This window comes from Marmota monax, unplaced genomic scaffold (genome assembly GCF_021218885.2).
Source record: "Marmota monax isolate L192 unplaced genomic scaffold, Marmota_monax_Labrador192_F-V1.1 WCK01_AAM20220418_F8-fsc00078, whole genome shotgun sequence".
NCBI classification, from domain to species: Eukaryota; Metazoa; Chordata; class Mammalia; order Rodentia; family Sciuridae; genus Marmota; species Marmota monax.
In genome coordinates this window covers 3419663-3441300 of record NW_026694865.1, presented here as the reverse complement: position 1 = coordinate 3441300, position 21638 = coordinate 3419663, and the positions used below count along the sequence as shown (strand labels likewise).

Sequence of the window (21638 nt, the reverse complement as noted above, 5' to 3'; positions counted from 1 at the left end):
TTCTGTTTGTTGGGATTCCAAGGAATGAATGATGCAAGAATAGAATGGAGACACCTTGGTTTAAGAGCAGCCTGTGTGTGAGAAAACAGGGTTGGGCTGTGGGAGGATCACTGCTGGAACCCCAGGCTGGAGAGGGCCGGGAGTCCTGGGAGCCCCAGGAGAAGAGCTGGGACTAAGGGGTTGGCAGTACAGTGAAACTTGTGGGTTCTAATCATCCACCCTGGCCAAAGACGGAATGGGTGATCTTAGGAGGGAGGAAGGATCCCTGGCAGTGCCCCACTGTGGAGCTGTCATGCAGACAAGGGCCAGGTGGCCCCATGGAAGGCATGCTGCAGGGAGCCTGCAGTGGGCAAGACCATCCCCACACTTAGCACCATGTGAGCCATCTCCCTCCTTGTTAAAGCAGCTGTGGCTCACCTGGACACACTGCCGCAGAACGCAATGTCAGTGCCTCACTTGTTTCTAAACACTTTTAATTTCTTAAAAATATTGACAGTCAAGGTCGCACTTATGCACAAGGGAGCAGGTGCCTTTGATGTATCCCCGTTTTATTTCTACCTTGAAAAAGGTTAAGGCATAAATTACTTTGCTGGGCACCCGGCATGCCCCTTGTCCTTGGGGTGCCATCATTGGTCTGACACTGGTTCAGGGGGTCGGTGGGCAAGATGTTTGCCACCAAAGCTGCACAGGCCCTGAGGGTCCTTGCAGGAGCTTTATTCAGTGCATTCCAGAGAGGACCCCTCCACAGCCCGGCTGAACCCTTCTCCGGGGCAGTGGTGGGAGACGGGAGGGGTGGGAAGTTGTGAGCGAGCGTGTGTGTGTGTGTGTGTGTGTGTGTGTGTGTGTGTGTAGGGGTGATGCAGGGAGGGGTGCCCTACCCTTCCCCCTCTACTAGGCTGCAGCTGCAGCTGGAAGACAAGTGGGAACGAGGAGCCCAAGGGATTGCGCCATCCGCACACTTCCTGTGAGGTACCTAGGAACAAAAGCAGCTGGGCAGAGGCAGCCAGGAGGGCAGGAGGCCGAGAGCCACCGACTGGCAGCTGGGTGGCACAGCGATGCACACAGGTGGCTGATGTTGCCCAGCATACTGAGTCCCTCCTGCTCATCTGGTTCAGTTTCCTCACCCGAGCATCTTTCTTTATCCCTGGCCTGCCGCTGTCATCTTCATGGGTTCAGGTTCATTCATGGAGAGTTTGGGGGCCTGTCTGTGGGGCAGACGGTGGTGTGACTTCGGAGCCAGGGCTTGGGTGAGGGGTGGCAGGGCCTCCTGGTGTACGGGTCTGCCGTGCTATGGGGTCCTTTGGGAAGTAGAGGCCTGGGTCGGGGACTTCTTCCGTGGGTCTCTCAGTGGGCATGATTGCAAGTTCCTAGCACCATGATGGCTGGGGCGGCAAATCCTCCATGTAGCCTGGGGGAGGCCTCGGGTGGGCCTCGGAGGCTCCCTTCAAATCCCAGGGATCTGAACTGGAGGTGTCTCGGCCTCCCACCGGGCGATGCCTCTTAGCACCACTTGAGTTCCATCCCAGGAGTGGGCGCCTTCGCTTGGGAGACGAGGTCAAGTACAAAGCCAGCTGGCGTCCTCTCCGCTCCGCTCGGTGGGCCACAGGCCTGGGCTTGCACAGCCCTGCACTGGAATCTGGCCCCCGGCAATTTGAAGCCTCCTCTGGAGCCTCACTCCATCACTTTGGGGCTGGGGTCCAGGCCAGGCTCCCTCTTGCGCTTGGCATTTTTAAAGAAGCCAAGCTGTGGTGAGGCAAAGGGAGAAGTCTCAGGGTGGACAAGGCCTGTCTCTCCTGCCGCCCCTCCCCCAACCCTTGTGGGGTCTCCTCTCAGGGCTTCCCTGAATACCCCAGCTCACTCAGCACCCTCACCACCAGAATGGCTCTGTGGACTAGAGCAACGTGGATGAGCAGGATGCAAGAAGTCATGCTGGCTCCCACCATCTTCCTGGGTGACTCTGCCCTGGTTACTATCCCTCTCTGGGCCTCCTCACTTTATCAGTAGTAACAAGAGGAGGTCGAGACTGGGGTTCTTAACCAGAAGTTCAGAAGTGGAGAAGGGTTTGGTGAGTTTGTTAACAGCCTACACTGTTGGAATCCTGTGCAGTTGTGAACTTGCTCTTTAATTTTTTTTCCTGATAAGAGGAACCCCAGTTTTCATCAGCTTCTCAAAGGGTCCTATACAATCAAGGGTTACAGCCACAGTCTGGGTGCCCTCTGCTGGCCTTAAGCAGTGTGGCTGCTGTGGGGAGGGTCTGGGCGCTACGGCCACAGGCAAGCTGTAGGAGGAGGCCTGGCCACAGGCAAGCTGTAGGAGGAGGCCCGTGGCTGTCAGCTCTCATGGAGAGGAGCCTATGGCAGTGACCACAGGGCCCAGACCGAGAGCCAGGATAGGCCAGGATGCTCCTGTTTCCCTGCCCTGAAGGTCTCACCTTCCAGAGTGCCAGGACGAGCAGGGCCAACAGCAGGAGGCCCCCCAGCGTGCTGCCCACGATGATCCAGATGGGGACCTGGGAGTCCTCTTGCTTGGAGATCTCAAACGTGACCTGCGAGGGAGGGGGAGCCAGGTCCATAGTGTCACCGCTCTGGGACTGGGTGGCAGCCCTGTGCAGGGCAGGCGTCAGCAGACACCTGGAGGGGACTGTATCCCTTCCTCAGGGAGGCGCTGGAGGGATGGCAGGCGTGGCTGGCAGTGCCTGCAGCCACCAGCCCCTACAGTGGGCACCAGCGTTAGGTGGCCCATGGCAGGCTGCCTCCGGGAGTCGCTTTCTGCTTCTCCCGCTCTGGCCACCCACTCTCCCTGGATTCTGCCACATGGGCTGCTCCTTTTCCATCCTCTCTGCCACTTCCTCACTGCCAAACATCCCAGGGTTACCCCATGCCATATCTCCTCCTTTCCTGTGGTCACTCCCCAGGGGACCCAGGGCTGCCTTCTGGGGCATCATAGGCAGGGTTGGGGCCCACAACACTTTTAGGGGCCCGGGAAATTTTTACTTGCCTTAAAAATTAGAATTAAAAACATTAAGACAATTTAACCTGGATTATATTCATTCTTTTCATACCAACAAGTTGAAAAGTAAGAATTTATTTGTTTATTAATGTTTTAGTGGAGGAAGGGCCCCCAAGGCAAAAGTGGCCAGGGCCGTGGAAATCACAGAGCAACCCTGGGACTCACTGGCTTTCACTGTAACTGGTGACCACGTTCACGTTTCCATCTTCTGCCTGGCCCCTCCACTGAGTCCCTGACGTGTCCATCAGTCTCCTTGGCACACCTGGCAGCTTCCACAGGCCCCTGACCCAGCTCCTGACCCAGCTCCTGACCCTGCTGTTCACCCCAGACCTGCTCCTTTGGCATCTGTCTCACCAAAGCCAATGGCAGCATTGTCCGCCTCTTGCTACCCTCAGGCCAGAGACCTCTCCTCCTGGTGGAGCTCACTTTCACACCCACATGACTCCCTCAGCAGGATTTCCTTAGAAACACTCTGAATGTGGCCGCCCCTCCCCACCTCCCGGGCTGCCCCTGGGTCTGAGCCAGTCTCTCCCTGGAGTCTGCGATGGTGACCTAACTGCCCCCCTGCTCTGCCCATGCTGAGCACAATGGCCAGGGGGATGCTTTCAATCAGAAAGGAGACTTAGCTTCTGCTCAGAGTCCCCTGTCACTCAGATGGAGGGAGGAAGGCCTTGTGCTGGCCCTTAGGCTCCCACTCCCTGGCCCTGCCATCTCGCAGGCCTTGTCTGCAGCACCACGCCAGCCCCTCACCCGCCACTTGGCTTCTGACTGCCCATGTGCCCCTGTGGGGCCACACCACTGCTGTGCCCTCTGCCTGCAAGGCGTCCCCACTCAATGCTCGGGACAGTGGCTAGAACATGGTAGGAGCTCAGGAAACCCGTGGGGGGTCCACCTGCAACAGCCTGGGAGAGCCCTCCGTGGCCACCAACTCCCTAGTCAGCCTGAGGCAGCCCTGCTCCCCTTCCTGAACTCGCAGCTTCAGTTTCTGTGTCTGAAAAGTTGGGGTGCGAGGCGGGCCTCATGGGGTGGTGAGGAGTGAGTCAGACTCTGTGCTGTCTGCCATGATGCTGGGCCCATCTCGGGCTCTGCATATGGTCGGTCCCTTGTAAGATCTTTTTCTGTCCCTGCAGGCTGGGACCTTGTTCTACCTCCCCACCTGCCTTGGGTCTAGTGTTGGTGCTCTATTTGGAGGTTGCTGGATTTCTACAAGAGAAGTGAGGTGTCTAGAGAGTCTAAGAGGGATTTTTTTTGGAAGGCTGGGAGATGGAAGAGGTCCCCTAACAGAACCATGATGTGAGAGGGGTGGTGTGTCTGTGTGGGAAGGGGGCTTGCCACATCTCCTCTCTCACGAAAAATTCTAACATCTTTCAGGAATCAGTTCAAAGGGACCATCCCCAGGACATTCCTGGCCCTGACACTTCCTCCAACGCCCGAGCTTCCCCACATTGTCCCACACTTGGTGGTCACTATGTCCGCCTAATTCACCTCTATCCTCTGCCTTGCGGGAGCTGTAGAAGGGGCACCCAACACAGGCCAGATGGAGGAAGAACAGGGGGAGGCTGGGTGGGTGCTGGCTCCCTGGGGAGGAAAGCCTGGCAGTGACCGCAGGCCTGAGGCCAGAGCTGAGGTGCTGCTGTGTCCCTGCCCTGGGGGCCTGGCCTTCCACAGCTCCCCACTGTGCCTTTGGGTGGGTCCCCACTCCTCACGGCTTCTGGGCTTGGCCCTGCTGCCCCTCGGCCTGCTGTGCCCCACTCTGATTGGGGCTGATGTCCGTTGGCCTCCTCCAGACCTTGCCTGTCCTGCAGGTCCCTGGCTCCTGGGGCAGGGTGGAGTTTACTCCTCCTGTGTCTGGGGACTCTTGCCCAGAGCCCAGGCTGGTGATTCTGGGATGTGGCCAGTGGAGGGCAGCAGAGTCCCACGCCCGGCTGCCCCATCTGTTTCTGCAGAACTGGGCAGTCCCAACTTTCCCAGTCCCAGAGAGGATCTATCTCATTGACCTTGCCCCTTTCCTGGACCATGACTGAAGCCAGTGTGATCTGTAACAATCTGATTTTATCTTTTTTTTTTTTTTTTAAGAGCCCAAGTACTGAGACGTCTTGCATCTCTTAGTCTTTACAACTGCAGTTCACACCAGGCTCCTGACACCCAGACACCCAGGCTGCTCGCAGATCATTAGAACTGAGGTGCCGGCAGCTGGAGAGGAGAGGCACTGGGCACCTGCCCACTTCTGTCCCTCCCCACCCTGCCTGAAGGATTATTCCTATTGCTTTTTTTCTCTGCTTAGCCTGCCCATCTTTCTCTTAGGAGAACCTGGGGCACGGTAGCCCTTTCCAAGCCTGGGGGGCCCAAGCCCAGGTCTGCTGGGTTCCCAGGGGCTCACCTGGCGGCTGGGGTCCTCCTCACGGAAGATGAAGGGACTGTGGAACTGCCTTTGCAAGGCTGCGTTGATTATGATCTTCACCGACCTGTACTTGAGCTGTAGTCATAGGCAGAGGCCTAGTCAGGGCTGGTTCAGAAGCTTCTGTCCTGCCCCTCCTGGGCAGCCCTGGGGGGAGACCTGCCAGCCTCCACCCCTTCCCTCCCTTCCCTGCAGCCTCGCCCAGAGGCCCACTCACTGCTTTGAGGGACCTCAACCAGAGGTTCCCCAGCAGATGGAAGTTAATTTCCTGATTGGGGGCCAGCCTCACGTTGCAGTTAATGGAGACCACGTCCGAGTTGCTGTGATTCTGAAAGAGAAGATGGGTCTGGTGGGAGCAGCAAGGCTACAGGGAGCAGGGGAGGCAGCTGGCTGGCTGTGACCTGGCGTGCCACCAGGGGCTTGGGCCACCATGGGGTTCCACCAACAGGGGCTTTGCTTCTGGGTGAGGGCATGGCAGAGGGGTGGGTGTGGGGCACATAGGCTGGGGTCCAGGCTCCCCGGAAGACACACTGGGGTTGGCATATCTGATGCTCCTCTGAAGTCATGCACCGTGACCAGACTGGGTGTGTTCCAGGAACAGAACTTGAACATTAAGGAATCTGTAAATACCTTTGCCATATAAACAGATTCAACGAAAAACAATCTGATCAATGCAACAGGTACAAAAATAGTATTTTAGGAAATCCAAGTTCTGTTCATGATAAAAACTCCAGGGGAACTTCCTGGATCATGTGTGTGTGTGTGTGTGTGTGTGTGATGCTGGGGATTGAACCCAGGGCCTTGTGCATGTGAGGCAAGCATTCTACCAACTGAGCTATAGCCCCAGCCTTCAATGAACTCTTTTTAAATGTACTGCATTTTATTTACATTTGTATGCTGAATACTTTACACATGAGACAGGTTTCTCTGTTGAAGACTACCCTCAAGTTCAGCCCTCCCCATCTGCAAAGAACGATTACTGCCATGGATTTGGTGTGCATCCTGCAGAGTCTCTTTCTATCAGGAATGCATGGAAGAGAGTGAAAAGCAGCCCTAAAAGGCTCCACAGGCTGTGGCTGGTGTTCAGACAGTTTCTCCAACTGCCAGACGACATGCTCCATACTTGCTCCTTGTTCTCCCAACCCCTCTGGTCTCTATCAAAATTTTTTTTTTTTTTTTTTTAGTGCTGACAATTGAACCTAGGGTCTTTAACATGTGAGTCAGGTGCTCAGGAACAAAACGCCCCTGGAGCAGGGTGGCACTCCTCTAGCCCAGCCCCCTGGCTCTTGGTTTGGGGCCACTCACCAGTTGTGGGGTACGACTCAAGTCTTCCTCCATTGGGACTGGCCGATACTCGGTGCTGTTCCCCCAGACGTTGCAGGACGTGTTCACCTGCGCGGAGGACACGGGTACACATGCACACACGCACTCCCCCGAGCCTTGCGGCCACTCTGGCAGACCCAGTCTCCCAGGATGCTTCATTTCTCTTCTGCCCAGGGAAGGCCCAGCTGCCCTGGTCCTGGGAGAAGGAGCTGAGGTCTGGGGACATGGGGACATGCCTAGGGACTATGTCCACCTCCTTCTGACCCCCTCCCCCGAGCCAGCTCCCAGAGCGTGTGGTACCTGGTCAGTGAGAAAGTCCCTCAGCATCAGCAGGCGGTTGCCACCTCTGGTGGCGACGGGAACAGTGATCTTCATCATCACCCCATGGATGGGGAAAAAGCCCAGGTTCTGAATCTGTGGCAGAAGCAGCAGCAGTTGAGGGAGGGGAGGAAGAGGCCCACAGGGCCAGCAGCCCCGGCTGCCCCCAGCCCATCTGGGGCGGGACCACTGCCTGGAGGTTTTCACTGTGGAAGCTACAGAGCTCGGCCAGAGGGTGGCCGGGCTGCGAGGACCACAGTGCAGGAGGGCTGACGGGGCCGGGCCCCCGGGGCTGAGAGCAGGGACCCCTTCCAGTCTCAACCCCTCGTGGCTCAGGGGATTTTGTTAAGGCAGGAATGGAGACGGTGACAGCCATTACTGTATAACGAGAGATAACTCCTGATCAAGGCAGGATATAAACATGTGATAGTTGGCATCCTGGCCCCAACACATCCAGGGCCCGAGCAACGGTGGTTACAGGCAGGGCTTTGGAATCAGAGAGACGGGGAGTGCCACCCCAAGGAGGAGCTGTGTGGCCCTGGGCAAGTCACTGATCCTCTCCTGGGCAAGCCAGGCAGAGTTCAGGGTGTCTGCAGCCCCGATTCCCACTGTCAGCTGCCCCGAGCTCCTGTACTGTTGAAGGAGAAGTTGACAGACTCATTTCAGGGCAAGGAAGATTGGGGACACTGTAGCAGAGGCCGCTAAGCTGCTTCTAGCCAGCTCCCTCTCAGCTAGATCGTAATGTTCTGCACAAGGAGACACACTGGAGTGTGGGGAACCGCCAGGGAAGTTTTTTAATAGGGAGGGGCCGTGCTCTTTCCCTTTCTTTCTTCCTGCTGCCTGGAACGAGAATGGAATGATTGCAATTGCAGCCATTTTGTACCCCAAGGTGAATTTGAGGCTGGTATCCCATGCTGACGGTGGCGAGACAAAAACCCAATCCTGGATGACTCTGTGAAGTCATGACTCTGGACTTCTTTTATGGGAGGGCATCAGTCCTGATGTGCTTAAACCACTGCTTTTTTAAAAAAAATTTAAAAATCTCTGGCAGACACAGTTCATTTCACTGATGCCCCCCGCCCTGCCCCCACCAGCCTGAATGTTTTTTGGATGAAGACTCAGAAGCCCCGAGAGGGCAAATAACTTGCCAAAAGTCGTACAATGAGTAGGTGGCAGGGCTCAGGCTGGGCTCCAGCCATTAGTGATGATTCCAGATTCCTCCCCCTCCCATGCATGGGGGCTTGGGTGTCCTGAGCTCCTGCCCTTCAATCTCCACGGGGCGTCCCCCAGCCTTACCTTGAAAACACAGTGGAAGGGAGGCCCGGTACCATCATAGCTGTCCAGTGAGCTGTTGGCCTTGACCTCGTAGTGGCTCAAGCTGCTGCTCCTGCAGAGACAGGAAGGACCACCATGAGCAGCCTGTGTTGGCTTGATGGACAAAGGAATGGAGAGGGTGTGGGCCTGTGCTGCCTCCCTCAGACCACAAATGCTGCATTTCCTCTTTTTTTTAATTGATACTGGGGATTGAACCTAGGGGTGCTTAACCTCTGAGCCACATTCCCAGCCTTTTTTTATATTTTGTTTAGTGACAGGGTCTCATTGAGTTGCTTAGGGCCTTGCTAAGTTGCTGAGGCTGGCTTTGAACTTGCAATCCTCCTGCCTCGGCCTCCCGAGCTGCTGAATTACACCACCAGCACCCGTCCACATTTCCGCTTCTGTCCCCTGGAATGCTGCCTTGAGAAGGGTCCTGAGGTTCAGCAAGAGTAAGTGCTGCGATCAGCTAGCTGTGGCCTCGGTGGGCACCACTCAGAGAGCTGGTACCTGCCATCCCTGCCCCTCTTCTCCACCTGGGGCCGTGGCCTCTGGTGAGCACCACCCTGCCCACTGTGTGCCCTCTCTGGGGCTGGAAGTCCCCCTTCCGCCCTGAGGGTGCTGTGTCCTGTCTTCTCTGTCTGCCAGATGGGCCGGTGGGTGGGGACAGTGTGGCCTGTGTGTGGGGGTCTTTCCTCAGTGGCATTGCTTAAAATTACTTTGGAAATGATAAAAGCAGACTGACTTTTAGTTGGGCTTTAAAATTCTGTTTTTAACTTCCCTACAGACAGGGTACCCACCTGACAGGGCACCCACCCGACAGGGCCTGTGCTGGGGAGCCTCTCTGCCACCACCCTGCGCCTGCTGGGAGCTCTGGGGAGGGGGCCAGGCCTGACACTCCTCCTTCCTCTCACCGGACACCCCTCCCACCATGGACGAGGGGCTGTACTTCCTGACCCACCAGGGACACACTTGGCTCTTTGTTGCCCATGTCCCTTGGTACTGGGGCCCAGAGGTGCCCTCTGGGGTGGGGACATGGCCCACCTGGTGAAGAGGACGTCGGCCTCGTACTTGAGGTGGAGGCGCATCAGGGCCGCGTTGTCTTCCTTGGTGCTGTCCTGCTCATCACTGTCACTGTGGGGACACTCAGGTCAGGAGGAGCCCGCCCTCCACCCTGCTCTGCCGGTCCCTGCATCCCCACAGCAGGAGGGACCTGAGGCAGACCCAGGGGGACACGAATGGCTTACCCAGGGGATGTGCACCGGGCCAGGCTCAGGAGGGAGCCGGCTCCTTCCCAGGGGAGAAAGGCCAGGGAAACCAGAATGTGGAGGCCAGCCTTCCCCGACGCCTCCCAAGGGATGCACAGGTGTGGGGTTGGGGAGGACCCTGGGCCGGAGTACAGGTGGGGGCAGTGTGGGGCTGGGCCCTGCCTGCAGGGCTTCCTCTTTGTGGAACTGCCCACTACTGCTCAGGGCTGCGGGCAGGAAGGATAGTGGGGTTCACGTGGAGTTGGTCCCTGATCCCCAAATGCCTGGTGTAGGGTGCAGGTGCTGCTCAGAGTCATGTGGAGGGAGGTGGCCACCATGTCCCCAACAACCTAGCATCATCTGCTACCAGGGCAGATGCAGTGGGCACCGCTTGTCCTGAGCGCTGCTTTTCTCCTGTGCAAGTTCGGCCCCGGGCTGGGGGTCTAGTTAAGCCTCTGATACGCAGACACTCTGCCCTGCCTCCCTCCACTCCCCCAGGAGGAGAGAGGGAAGAGGCCGAGGAGGCCTGGGAGTACCAAGGTCTTGCAAACTGCCACACGGGGCGGGCAAAGCCAGCAGGAGACGAGAACATGCTGGTGGGCTGGTGTGGGCCGCCCAGTCCCCTGGCCTGTGTGTGTGCGAGTGTGTGCACGCCTGCTGGAGCACTGGGGCTTGGGTGGCCTCGAGTACTTATTTCTCAGCTAAGGATCTTGGCTATTTCTGAGGCTCCAGAGTGCATAGAATTCCTGCCTCCCTCCTGACACAGTTTACTACTGTCACCGGGTGATTCATGGTGTCAACCTATAGCAGGCCACCTCAGGGAGGCCTGGGGGGCAGACAGACCCATACAGAGTAAGAAGAGTTCTCTTAAAAATGAAACAAATTTCAAAGGGAAAGAGGCAGCTACATGCTATGTGTTGTTGGGAAATCCACTCAACCTCTCTGAGCCTCTCTTTTCTTAATTATAATTTGGAGGGTGTGGTAGGGAATAGCTCCTGCTTTGTTGAGATTAAGGGACTTCTGTGAGGAATGACATAATGTACAGTGCTTTAGAACTATAGTTGTTTTTTTTTTTTAGTTTTTTTGTACTGGGGTTTGAACCCAGGGGCACTCTACAACTAATCTACATCCCCAGCCTTTTTATTTGATTTTGAGACCCTATGGGGTCTTGCTAAGTTGTGGAGGTTGGCCTTGAATTTGTAATCCTCTTCCCTTGCTTCCTGAGTGCTGGGATTCCAAGTGTGGGCCACTGCTCTTGGCCAGAACTGCAGGGTCTTTAAACACCTCTATCTAAAGGCCAGGGACCAGCATTCCCACCCACATCCAAACCTCCCAAGAATGAAGAGCGGCTGTGCACAGGGAGCAGCTGGCCCACCCTCGCCCCACCCACGGCTTCCCCATGTTGGGGCAGGGCTTGGTGGGATTCAGTGTGGAGAGGGGAGTTCTAGGAGCCAAACAGGGAGCCGGCCTGGGAGGGGCAAGCTGGGAGGATGAGGGAGCAGGCTGGGCCCTGACCTGCCTGAGCTGAGCTGGATCTCCAGGTGGTGCAGGAAGATGGACTTGCTGAATTCGAAATCCAGACGGAAAGCCACCTGCACGGGAGCAGGGCCTGAGCCTGGGCATAGCGGGACCAGGCCTGGCCCACCCCACAGCCCTGGCCCACCCCACAGCCCCTGCCTGTGTCTCGCCCAGCCGTGGGCCAGGCTGGCTGGGAGTGGGCTGGGGAAGGAGGACTGCTGGGCCTGGGGCCTGGGATCCTCCTGAACTGGGTTTTCGGCTGGCTGGGGCAGGGTCCTCCCTCCTCTTCCTCCTTGTTTTTAATGAAAGCCAATTAAAAGGTGGCCTGTCCTGCCTCAGACCCTCAGCAGGATTTTCAGGGGGAGGAGGACCCTGGAGGTGGGGGAGGGGAGCAGCCATGACCACACAGAATGGCGTCAGAGGCTGGCAGGGCACCTGCTCCCTGTCCAGCAGCCCAAGGCCACACTGCTGACCGGGTCCTGGAACTCTCCTTGCCCTTCCCTGGGGGTGGGGTCCTGACTGTGGCCTTGCCACATCTGACCTTAATCCACTAAAATACTTGGGAGCCCCTGCAGACCTCCCACCTGCCAGTCCCACTCTGGTCCCCTCCCTGGCTCTCTGTGCCTCCCCCAGACTCCTCCAGCCTGCCCCAGCCTCAACCTTGGCCTTGGCCTTGAAGAAGGGGTAGCTGACGTTGCAGACTTTCTTGTGCAGTCTCCTCTCCTCGTTCACACACTCGATGCTGCTCTCGGAGTCATCCTGGGTGGGGGGCGAGGCATCAAGGCAGCAGTTAGGCAGGGCCCAAGGTGTGCAGCCACCTGTGCTGCCTCCTGACCACCCGAGAGACCACCGCCCATCCCGAAGCCTGGGGCACAGGCCTTCTGACCACTGCATCCAGGTCTCTAAGGCCAGGGTGCAGCCTGGTTCATGGCCCAGGGCATGATGCAAGAGCCAGCTGTGCTTGGTGGCCAGGTGCCGAGATGGGCAGGTGCTCAGGGGCACTTTTGCCCTCCCTCTGTATCAGCTGGATGTCCCACTGCAGGCAGGACACGGAGGCCCAGAGACAGGAAGCACCTAGGCCAGCCTGCTGGACCACTATGTGGGTGGGGTTTGCAGCCAACTTGAAGACTCTGCTTTGGCCACCTTTAAGGGAGGCCGCTCTGTGCGCTCTGCTGATCCTGCTGCCTTCCAGCTCCGCAGTCCTTGGAGTGACTGTGAGCTTTCCATCAGGACCAGAAAGGGTCTCTTGGACATGAAATGAGGTTTTGTGGCCTCACATCTTTACAACTCAGAAAGACAGTGAGCGGGCTGCGGATTGACACCTGGGGTGGGGTGGGGCGTGAGGCTTTTGTTGAGGCTCTGTGCCACCTCAGGACTTGGTCCATAGGCCAGGGAGCAAACCTGGGGCCAGCAGACGGGCAGGCACTGGGGAGAGGCAGCGGTTCCACCTGCGACAAAGTCCCCCCAGCACTGTCTCCTCTGGGACTCTGAATAGTGGGTCACTTCCTGGCTGTTGGCTGGTGTGAGCTGGGCCTCACTGGGCCAGCACTGTGTCCCCTGTGCGTGGGAGCAGAGGGAGGGGCTCACAGGTGCTCAGGCTTGGCCACGCACTCTTTGCCACGTCTCTTCCTGCTCATCTGCTAATGAGGATGACGGCACCCACCCATGCAGTTGTCACAGGATTAAGTGATAAATGCATGGGAAAGCAGAGTCTGGTTCCAGAATGCTGTAGTCACTCGTTCCCTGGCCGCTGCTGTCATGGTGGGTATGGCCAGGGCATATGCGTGCCGTCAGCACACGTCTGTGCAGACTGTATTGGTCTACACGTCAGTGCGTGTGCCTGGCTATATGCACGTGAATGTATACATAGGTTGGTGTGTGTTCGCGGGCATGTGGTCAGACTAACACATTCATTTATGTCCTGCTGAGAGGGTTGCTTCCTCCACCAGAGCTCCTTGGCTGGATGTGGGGAGACTGGACAGGAGAGCTGAACTTCCACACCCACTGCCACGGTGGGCAAGCCCTTCACAGAACATGGCTTCCACTTCTCTTTGTCTCCATGTACTTCCAGAAGCCTTTCTGGGCCACAGAAACAAAACTCATGCCTCCCTCCCCAGGGTCGGGACAGGAAGTTACTGGCCTTGTGGAGGGTAGGCCAGGGGGTGCAGGGATGGGGCTTGATTCCCCTTTGGATCCCAATTCCAGACAGACACTAAATCCTAGGGCAGGGAGGGCACTGAGAGACCATCAGAGGGCTCCCTGTCACCCCTCTGGGCAGTGGGTGGGGAGTACTGTTGGCCCCAGACCAGGCCCCTGACCAGCATGTGGACATTGGGGGAGTGGGTGGCTCTGAGCAGTGGTTCTGAGATGGAGGTGAGGACAGAGGTCTGGTGCCTGTCCTGTCCAGTGCTCTCAGACCAGCAAGGTCACAGACTGAGTCTGAGGGAACCTGGGGTTCCCAGCAGCTGCACAACACATCGGTTCCCTTGACACACAGGTCCTGAGGGACTTCCACACACTCAGTCCTGGTCCTGCTCCAGGGACAGATGTGGCCAGGACAGGGTGCTTGCCCTCAGGGGGCATTGGGGTTTCAACAGGGCAGCACGAGAGACTGGTGACTTTCTCACTGCACACGCAGGGCTTTGCCAGAGGGCTATGCAGCATGAAGCCCTCCAGGAGACACAGGCTGGAGAGCGCATCAGGAGGCTGGGCCCACCATGGCGTGCAGCTCAGGAGCAGGAGTCCACCCCGCTGCTCACCAGTTCTGCTGTCCTACAGAGGCCCTGTAAGCCCACTCCATGCCTTGGTTTCCTCCTCTGTAAAATGGGGACACAATCTCCCTGCCCACTGTGTTTCCACCCTCTTCTGAGTGTGCCGTGCCCAGTGTGTGCTGTGTTTGCACAGTGCCCGGATGTTACAGGCAGGCAGCAAGTGGCAGGTTGCAAGCAGCAGCAGGGGCTGGTCCTGGGGGAGAGGGCGTCCCTGGCAGGGCCTGGTGCGGGAGGCTTAGTGTACACGGGCAGGCCACGCAGGGAAGGGGCGGTGCTGGTGGGACCAGGTGTGCGGGGTGGGTGGGGGGTCGGGGGTGTTGGCGGGGAGAAGCGCAGGTGTGGCTGGGACGGGCTACTGAAGAGTCTCAAGCTCCTGTGAAAGTGCCGGGAATGATCCGGAGCTTTAAAGTGGGGAGTGAAAGGCTCTGGTTTGTTAGGTGGTGAGACGGACCCTTGGGAAGCCTGGAGGAGAACTGTAGGTGCGCTGTATGGGGGGTGGGCATCCTCCAGATCAGGGCCAGGGACGCGGCTGAAGGTGTTCCTCCCCGTGTGCCCCAGGGCTTGCACGCCCTGATGCCAGAGGCCCCCAGACCTGGCTGTGCACTGAAATTAGCCGGAGAAGCGCCCTGAGGCCAGGCTTCACCCAGGACCAAATCAATGAGACTCCAGAGAAGACCAGGCAGGCCATTTAGGCTCCACAGGTGAGCCTCCTGTGCAGCCAGGACCCGCCGACCTCCCTTCCTGCTTCCCGTCTTTGCCTCGGCCCGGCTGGCGGTGGCTGAGGTCCTACCTTCTGGATCAAGCTGGCAAACTGCAGGTTGGCGGACTGGGAGATGTTGAGCACCGTGCTGTAGGCGTTCTCGCCTCGGTTTTCCAGCGCGGCCTCCACTGCCACCCGGCGGCGTGTGCTCTCAATGATGAAAACCGTGGTGTCGAAGGACAGGGTGTATTTGGAGCAGTCCTGCACAGGCTTCCTCAGCACCTTCTGGCAGTACTCCCTGTGGGAAAGACACCAGGGGTCAGGCAGGTGGAGCAGGGAACCAAAGGGCGGAGCCGAGCTCAGGGTTGATGCAGGGGATGGGCCTGGGGCACTTGCTTGGCTTCTGCCTATTGGAATAGCCACTGGGAAAGGAAGGAAAGCGGATGGCAGGGCTGGAAAGAGCTCACTCTTCAAGACCACCTCCTGCTCCAAAGACCCCTGGATCCCCCCTGATGGGCTGCCTGCTCCTCTGAGCTCAGAGCCTCGTTTGACCTCACTCTCATGCAGCATCTCTAACTAGTCATGTTTCCCTTTTAGCCTTGGGTGCCAGGAAACTCAGAGATAGATGGAAAGATGATCTTGATTACAGCCTAGATGGTTAAAATATTTGCTTCTTCATCTTTCAGTAAAGTTTGGATGTGCTATTTCTATTTATTATGTCTAGCATATACATTTTCTATCTGAATTATCTCATAACTGGATAAAAGTTGAACAAATATTATTGCAAAACACATGTAAATTGTAGCCATGAAATTGTTCATGTTTTTCCTTGTATGCTAGTTTGCATTTCCCCAGGGGATTATGGGCACCCTGCTCAGTTTCTACTAGTCTCCTTAGCATCTTGCCATCAGTAGGATTGGAAAGTCCAGGCATAAATGGATCTGGGGTTGCCCAGTCTGGGGGCTGGAGAACAAGTACCCAGAAGTGAATCCCCTGATTCTATGCTCCATCTGTTTTGTAGTTTGGGCCCAAACTATAAAGTTTAAAGAGATTAGGGTAGACAGCAGCACTCATTTTAACAGAACAGGTGACTGAGGCCCACAGAGGGGGGACTTGACTGAGCTCACATAGGGGTTGGAAGCAGAGCCTGGTGAGAACCAGGCCCCAAGTTTAGTGTCTGGAAAGACAATCACGGCCTGTGACAAAGGTATGCAGGGAACAGTCCAGGGCCCCTTGACCCCAGGGTCAGCAGCAGGGCCGGGGCAGGGTGTGTGTGTGGGGCAACTCACATGGCTGTGGGCAGGTCACTCCGAGCGTCCAGCACGAGGTCAGGGACACAGTGTTCGTCTTCGTTGCAGCCATTCCAGAAGGGCACCTGGGCCAGAAAAAGCCAGTTGTGGGGGCTGGAGAGGGACCCCCAGCGTCCAGCCCTCAAAGTCATGGCACAGCAGTGGTCTGTGCACTGGACATGGCTGGGTCTGCTGTGCCCTTTCCCCAGGCCCCACACTGCTGGCCTGGTCAGTAGTTACCAATCCTGTGGTTCGTGTAGGGAAAGGCATTTGGTACTGAGGACACAGGATGAGGAAGAAAGAGCTTCCGCCCTCAGCTCCTGGGGAAGACGGGTGCATGAACAACTATAGAGTAAATGTGCAGAAAACCAACCAAATGCAACAAAATATGAGGAATAGAAACAGCAAAAGGGAGAATTAGTTACTTTGGCCTGTAGGTGTTCAGAGAAGGCTTCAGAAGTGACAATGGGTCAGAGTTCTAAATGATGACTGAGTTCACTGAAAGGACCAGAAGAGCAAGAAGTCAAGAGAGAGGATGAGTCTGTGCAAAGGTCCTGAGGCAGGAGTGCCTGGGAAATGACAGGTGGTTAGTTCGTGTTGCTATAATAAGAGACACTTGGATGGAGGAAAGGAAGAGATGAGCAGGGGGTAGTTATTACAGGGACTTGGGCCATGCCAAACTACTGACAGGAGTCACTGAGTGCTTCAGGTATTCGGGTTGAGGCAGGAGGGGTCCTGGCTGTTGTCAAGTTTTCCCAAGTGTCTGGGGGGCTGGTCATGCCCTTCATCTGTGTGTAGGGGTGGAGAGGAAGTCAGCCAGGGGGTGCTGAGCTGGAGTGCTGTGGCCTGTACCCAGCGAGAGGCTCAACGGGCAGTGGGAGATTCAAGCCTGGAGCTGTCGAGCAGTCCTGTCGCCACCAAGAGCCCGGCCCAAACCCCGTGAGGTCGCAGAGGCACACGAGTCTTAAGGCCAGGGACTTTTCTCAGAGGAGGGCCCTGTGGCTCTCCAGGTGGACACTGTCTATGGGGCTTCGCCACTGCATGGTGAACTTGCACTTGGAAGCAGACGCACTACAGCGACAGCTGGGGAGAGGGAAGTCACGTAACCCTGAGATGGGTTCCCAGGCTCGGCCGGCCCTCGGGGGCTTCGCGTATTCTAGCGCCTCGTTCATCCTGGTGGGCTCCAGTCTCCGATCACACTCCTGTGCCCCCCACCCCGCCTGCTGTCGGAGAAGTTGGAAAACTCTACGATGACCTTCAGGAGCAGCCCTAGCCAGTCATTAAAGGAACAACTTGACATGATAAGCAGCTGTCGCGCTCAACGGTACGGAACGGCCCATTTCCCCAGGAGGCCAGAGATGGCCGAGTGGACACAGCACCACGCACTTAATAGATGCCGAGTGAGACTTCGTGTGAGTGATGGGAAGCGTGTTTCTTGATTGCTGGGGGCTAGAAATCTAGATTAATAAGATTTTTGAGAAGCTTAGCAGCTCTTTAGAGGCCTCCGTAACATAACACGCCTGGACTCTATTGGCTTTTTTTTTTCTTTTTAACCTTTTCTTTACATTTTCCTTCCCTCTGCTTTTCCCCATTCCCATTACAGTGTGCTCCAGGGAATAAAAGCTCACCCTCCCCAGAACTGCAGGTCTGAATTTTATCTATTCTTTAAAGTCCAGCCCAAAGCCACCTCCACTAGGAGGTCCCCCGGGCTGTCATCTGATTGCTCCATTGACTTCCTCAGAGCTCATGCTGCCTCCTGGCCCGGGATCCTCGCCACCACCGTGCATCTAGCTCATCACGGCCCAAGCAGGGCTCGGCCTGCAGGCCAGTCTGCCTTGGGGGCTTCGGCACACGTGGAGGGGGAGTGACGTGCCCTCACTCATCACTCCTGGCTCACCGAGAGGAAGCAGCTCCGCCAGCTCAGGGGTGGGACCTTGTTGGGGAGGACTGCGGAGGGACTGGGAGGGTGATGGACGTGGTAAGAGAAGAGGGGACGGTAAGAAGCTGGCTGTTCCCCTACAGTCCCTTCGTGGTGTTGGAGAATTCCAAGTAAGAACTGAAATTGGTTGCCAGCTGGACTCAGCAGTGTTCAGAGTCAGGCTCAGTGACCGGAGCTCAAGGTCATGGCTTAGGTGTGCTCTAAGGGTGCTTTCTCAGTCCTCAGGGCTCAGGCATTAGATATTGCATTTTACAAACCTTGTCTGCTCCCCCAGCCCAGTTCGGACACTGTCTGACAGTGTCTTTGAGTGGGGTCCCTATGTGGCTGCAGAGGCAGGGTGCATCTGAGTATTGGACGTCATACGACTTGGATGCCCCAGAGCTGGTGATTAGCAAATGTGGTTGAGGGTGAGGCTGGAGCCAATGTCGAGGCTGAACAATTCTTCTTGGAATACTTAGGGGCAGGCTTGGGAGAGGGTCTATTCATCAGTCAGTTATTCAACCAGCAGAAGACCAGGCTCAGTGATTGAGCCACTCTGACCTCCATGTCCTCATCTGTAAACGTGGGAGGTGGGTGATGGAGGTCCCAGATCCTTTCTGGCCCTGGGACTCTGTTTCTCCGATACCTACTCAGTGGTCCCTGTGCCGGGGATACCGAGGAGCCTCCAGCAGGAGAAGGCCTGGTCCTGACTCTCTAGGGATTGTGCTGTCAGAGCTCCATGCGACCACATAACGGGGCATATTGTGGATCTGCTGGGACGGAGGCGGGAAGGCGTGGCGGGAGAGACTTACGGAGACTCTGAGTGTGGTGGGCCAGCCGTCGTCCAGCACGGGGCCGTGGTCGGGGTCCTCCAGGGAATACTCCACCGAGAAGGTCACTGGCTTCACGTAGTCAGCGGTGTCCTGAGGGGTGGAGGGAGGGGAGGGCAGGGGCGTGGACATTGGGGCAGGACCACTGCCAAAGAGCTTCCACCTCCTTGGAAGCTGCAGGAGGGCCCTCAGATAGGTCCCCAGGGGTGGGGGGCGGGGAGTCCTAGTGCCGTCTGCCAGGGAAAGGGCTGTCCCGTGGAGAGGCTCCTGGCTCAGCACATGCCAACCTCCTGCCTGGGGTTCACTAAGCTCCTGCTCCTCCTTCAGGCCTGACTGGTCACCCGGATACCTGGGTCTGCAGGGAGCCCCACAGCGAGCCTCCTCCTCCTCCAATCCTGTTATTGCCTCTTCTCATATGACCTCCAAATCCCCTGACTATGTGCTGGTCTCCCCTCCCAGTGAGGAATAGGTGGGAGCCTCTGTGTGCAGGCCCACCACCGTGACAGGATCTTCGAAGGATGGACGAACCAACAGATGAACTATACGGGCGGTTCAGACTGGTCTCCAGTGCGTGGAAAATGAAGGGGGGACGATTCTTTGATTTGCCTGCGGTGCTGGGCCGCCTCTGGGACGGGACTTGAAATCACACATCCCAACAGGCTCCCGTGACACGGCCGTGGCAGGTGGGGCTACACCCCGAGGACTACAGGTCAGGGACCCTCCAACATATGCACGAGGACTTCTCACACCCCTTTGCTTTCTGGCCACAGGCTGTGAACACCCAGGCCAGGTGGGTCCCGGTGCCCTTGCTTACGTCTCTGAGGCAGGAGCTGTGGCCGGGGTGCTCGGTGATTCTGGATGGAGGCAGACTTCTCACCCTCTTCCCCATCCATAAAGGGGGCCCCAGGCCACCACCCTGCTTACGACCCTCTGGTTCCCTTTTCTGCCAGGCTGGCCCCCCTGCTCCTTCTTCCAGCTATCACTGTCTCCCCCACCTCCTGGTCTTTGTTTCTAGTGGTGCTGCTTATCCTCCCTTTGGCTGCTGGTGGCCTCAGCTCTCTCTCTCTCGACCTCTCTGAGCCCCCCTCCTTCCTGAGTTTCGTCCCCTGCTAAGGAAGCCATGGGTATCTGAGAGCTGGAAGCAGGGGTTTGGAAGGGGTAGTACCCGGCTGGGCTTCTCTCTGGGGCATGAGTTGGGGCGTGGGTGGCCAAGGTCCAGAGCACGACCCCTAGCTGGCCTCCTGTGGACCGCTGCAGGCTCAGAATGGGCCTGACACCCGCCAGGCTCTCACCCCTCCATGGCTGGCTCCCCCTCCAGCTCACCAGGACGTGGAAGTTGATGCGCTGACAGTGCTCCTGGCCCGAGGACAGCAGAACAGCCCTGTTGGTGAACTGGTCCCCACCCTCATCCAGGTGGGCCCGTGGCATATACCGCCTCTCATCCATGGTGGCGTTGTACCTGATGCCTGGAGGAGGGGACAGGGAGACCTGAAGGTGGAGCCGGATTCCCATGGAAGGCTGTTTGCCTCTCTCTAAGAATGGTCTCTGGGAAGTTGGCATCCTCCAGGAAGCCCCCCAGGCTGGCCACGGAAGAGCCTTTCCTCTTGCCTGACAGGTCCCCGGGGCAGGAAGCTTCATGCAGGGAGCAAGTGACGCAGGAGATGAGGAAAGGGGGGGAATGGAGGAGAAGAGGGAGGAGAGGAGGAGAAATGAATGGGGCCACGCCAGAAGGAAAGGGGAGGAGAAAGGAGGGAGGAGGAGAGGAGGCAGGACGAGGCCCAGTGTCCCCTTGAGCCCCTGCTGGAGTCACACACTCTCCACGTCCTTCACCTTCCATCTCCCACTGCTCTGGGTCCCTAGACGTGCAGGTCAGAGCCTCTGCCGCTGGCCCTGGACACCCTAGGAGGGTGCCCGGCCTCCCCACTCGTCCTCAAGTCTCCCTTCTGGGATTTAAGGCTGGCAGCCTCCTCCCCTTCACCTCGGAAAACCTTTTGCCAGTTCCAGGAAGGTCTCAGTCCCTTCTCCCATCCCCCAGCCAGGCTCTGGGTGTCCTGGGCCCTTGTATTTTCTCCTGTCATAGATGGAACTTGGAGGAGGCATAGCCGCCCAGGCCTGCCTTTGTTCTCAGGTCTTGGACACCCTGCTCCTCCCTGTCTGGTCCTGCTCCTTGACTGAGATGGTACAGTTGTCCCTGTGGGGAGCCATTCTGACACGTGACTGGGCGGCTCCCGTTAAGGGTCTGAGGCTTCTGGCTGTGTCGGAACTTTCCCGGCCCTTTCCTGATGAGAGAACCCGTCCGTGTGGGGGTGTGACTGACCACTGACCCCGGGGGCCCAATCACTGACCCCGACCTTGGAGCGCGCCCCCCACCTCAACCTTCATTGGATGGAATTCTCCCCTGATTTTCTTGTTCCCCAATAAAAGGCTACTCCCTGGCGTGCTCGCTCTCTCTCTCTCCTGCTAGCCCTGAGTAATCCTTGCTGCCCTTCGGGTGGTTCGAGGTTGGAGCCAGAGAGGGGAGCCGTCTCGGACCTGGTCATAGAAAAAGGTAACTGAGTCTGTGTGTTTTATTTCGATCTCTGCTAGCTAACTTTTATGCCAAGAACCTCATTAATGAAACCAATGCGCAGGCCGCATGGTGCATTTCAGGTGCAGGCCCTGCCTGGTCCTAGAACCTGAAGCCACCACTCCTGAGCTGCTGTGAACAGGGGCCTGACTTGGACCTTCTGTGGAAGGATGGGCTGTAGAAGGAACTGTCCTGCCCAGACCCACACCCACTGCCCAATGGCACCCATGACTACTGTGGTCACGTGCCTGGCCCCAGGGTCCAGCTTCCCGCCGGCTGGCTCCTGGCTCTGCCTTTCCCTCTGCACCCAGGCTGACTTCTGGGTGTCCACCCTGTCTGCTCCCCTACCTCCAGTGCCATGTTCAAACTGGAGCCAGACTATTTCCTTCTTCGCCTGTCTTCTTCACTGGTCAGTTTTGCCCACTGTCACCCTAGCCCTG

The 21638-nt window shown here is 57.4% G+C and overlaps 1 protein-coding gene across 1 annotated transcript in view; it reads right to left on the bottom strand.

Moving 5' to 3' along the window:
- Positions 1–456: 456 nt before the first annotated feature.
- The window catches only part of Itga11 (integrin subunit alpha 11), a 115610-nt gene continuing 94428 nt past the window's right edge, over positions 457–21638 (bottom strand). The window contains exons 17-30 of the mRNA XM_046426667.2: positions 19956–20098; positions 18615–18725; positions 15885–15970; positions 14686–14893; positions 11785–11883; positions 11122–11198; positions 9404–9493; positions 8345–8435; positions 7031–7144; positions 6713–6799; positions 5625–5735; positions 5390–5485; positions 2432–2545; positions 457–1743 (exon numbers count right to left, since the gene is read on the bottom strand). Of these exons, the coding sequence (XP_046282623.1) occupies positions 1672–1743; positions 2432–2545; positions 5390–5485; positions 5625–5735; positions 6713–6799; positions 7031–7144; positions 8345–8435; positions 9404–9493; positions 11122–11198; positions 11785–11883; positions 14686–14893; positions 15885–15970; positions 18615–18725; positions 19956–20098 (1499 nt within the window). The 3' untranslated portion in view covers positions 457–1671. The remainder of the gene's footprint in view (positions 1744–2431; positions 2546–5389; positions 5486–5624; positions 5736–6712; positions 6800–7030; positions 7145–8344; positions 8436–9403; positions 9494–11121; positions 11199–11784; positions 11884–14685; positions 14894–15884; positions 15971–18614; positions 18726–19955; positions 20099–21638) is intronic.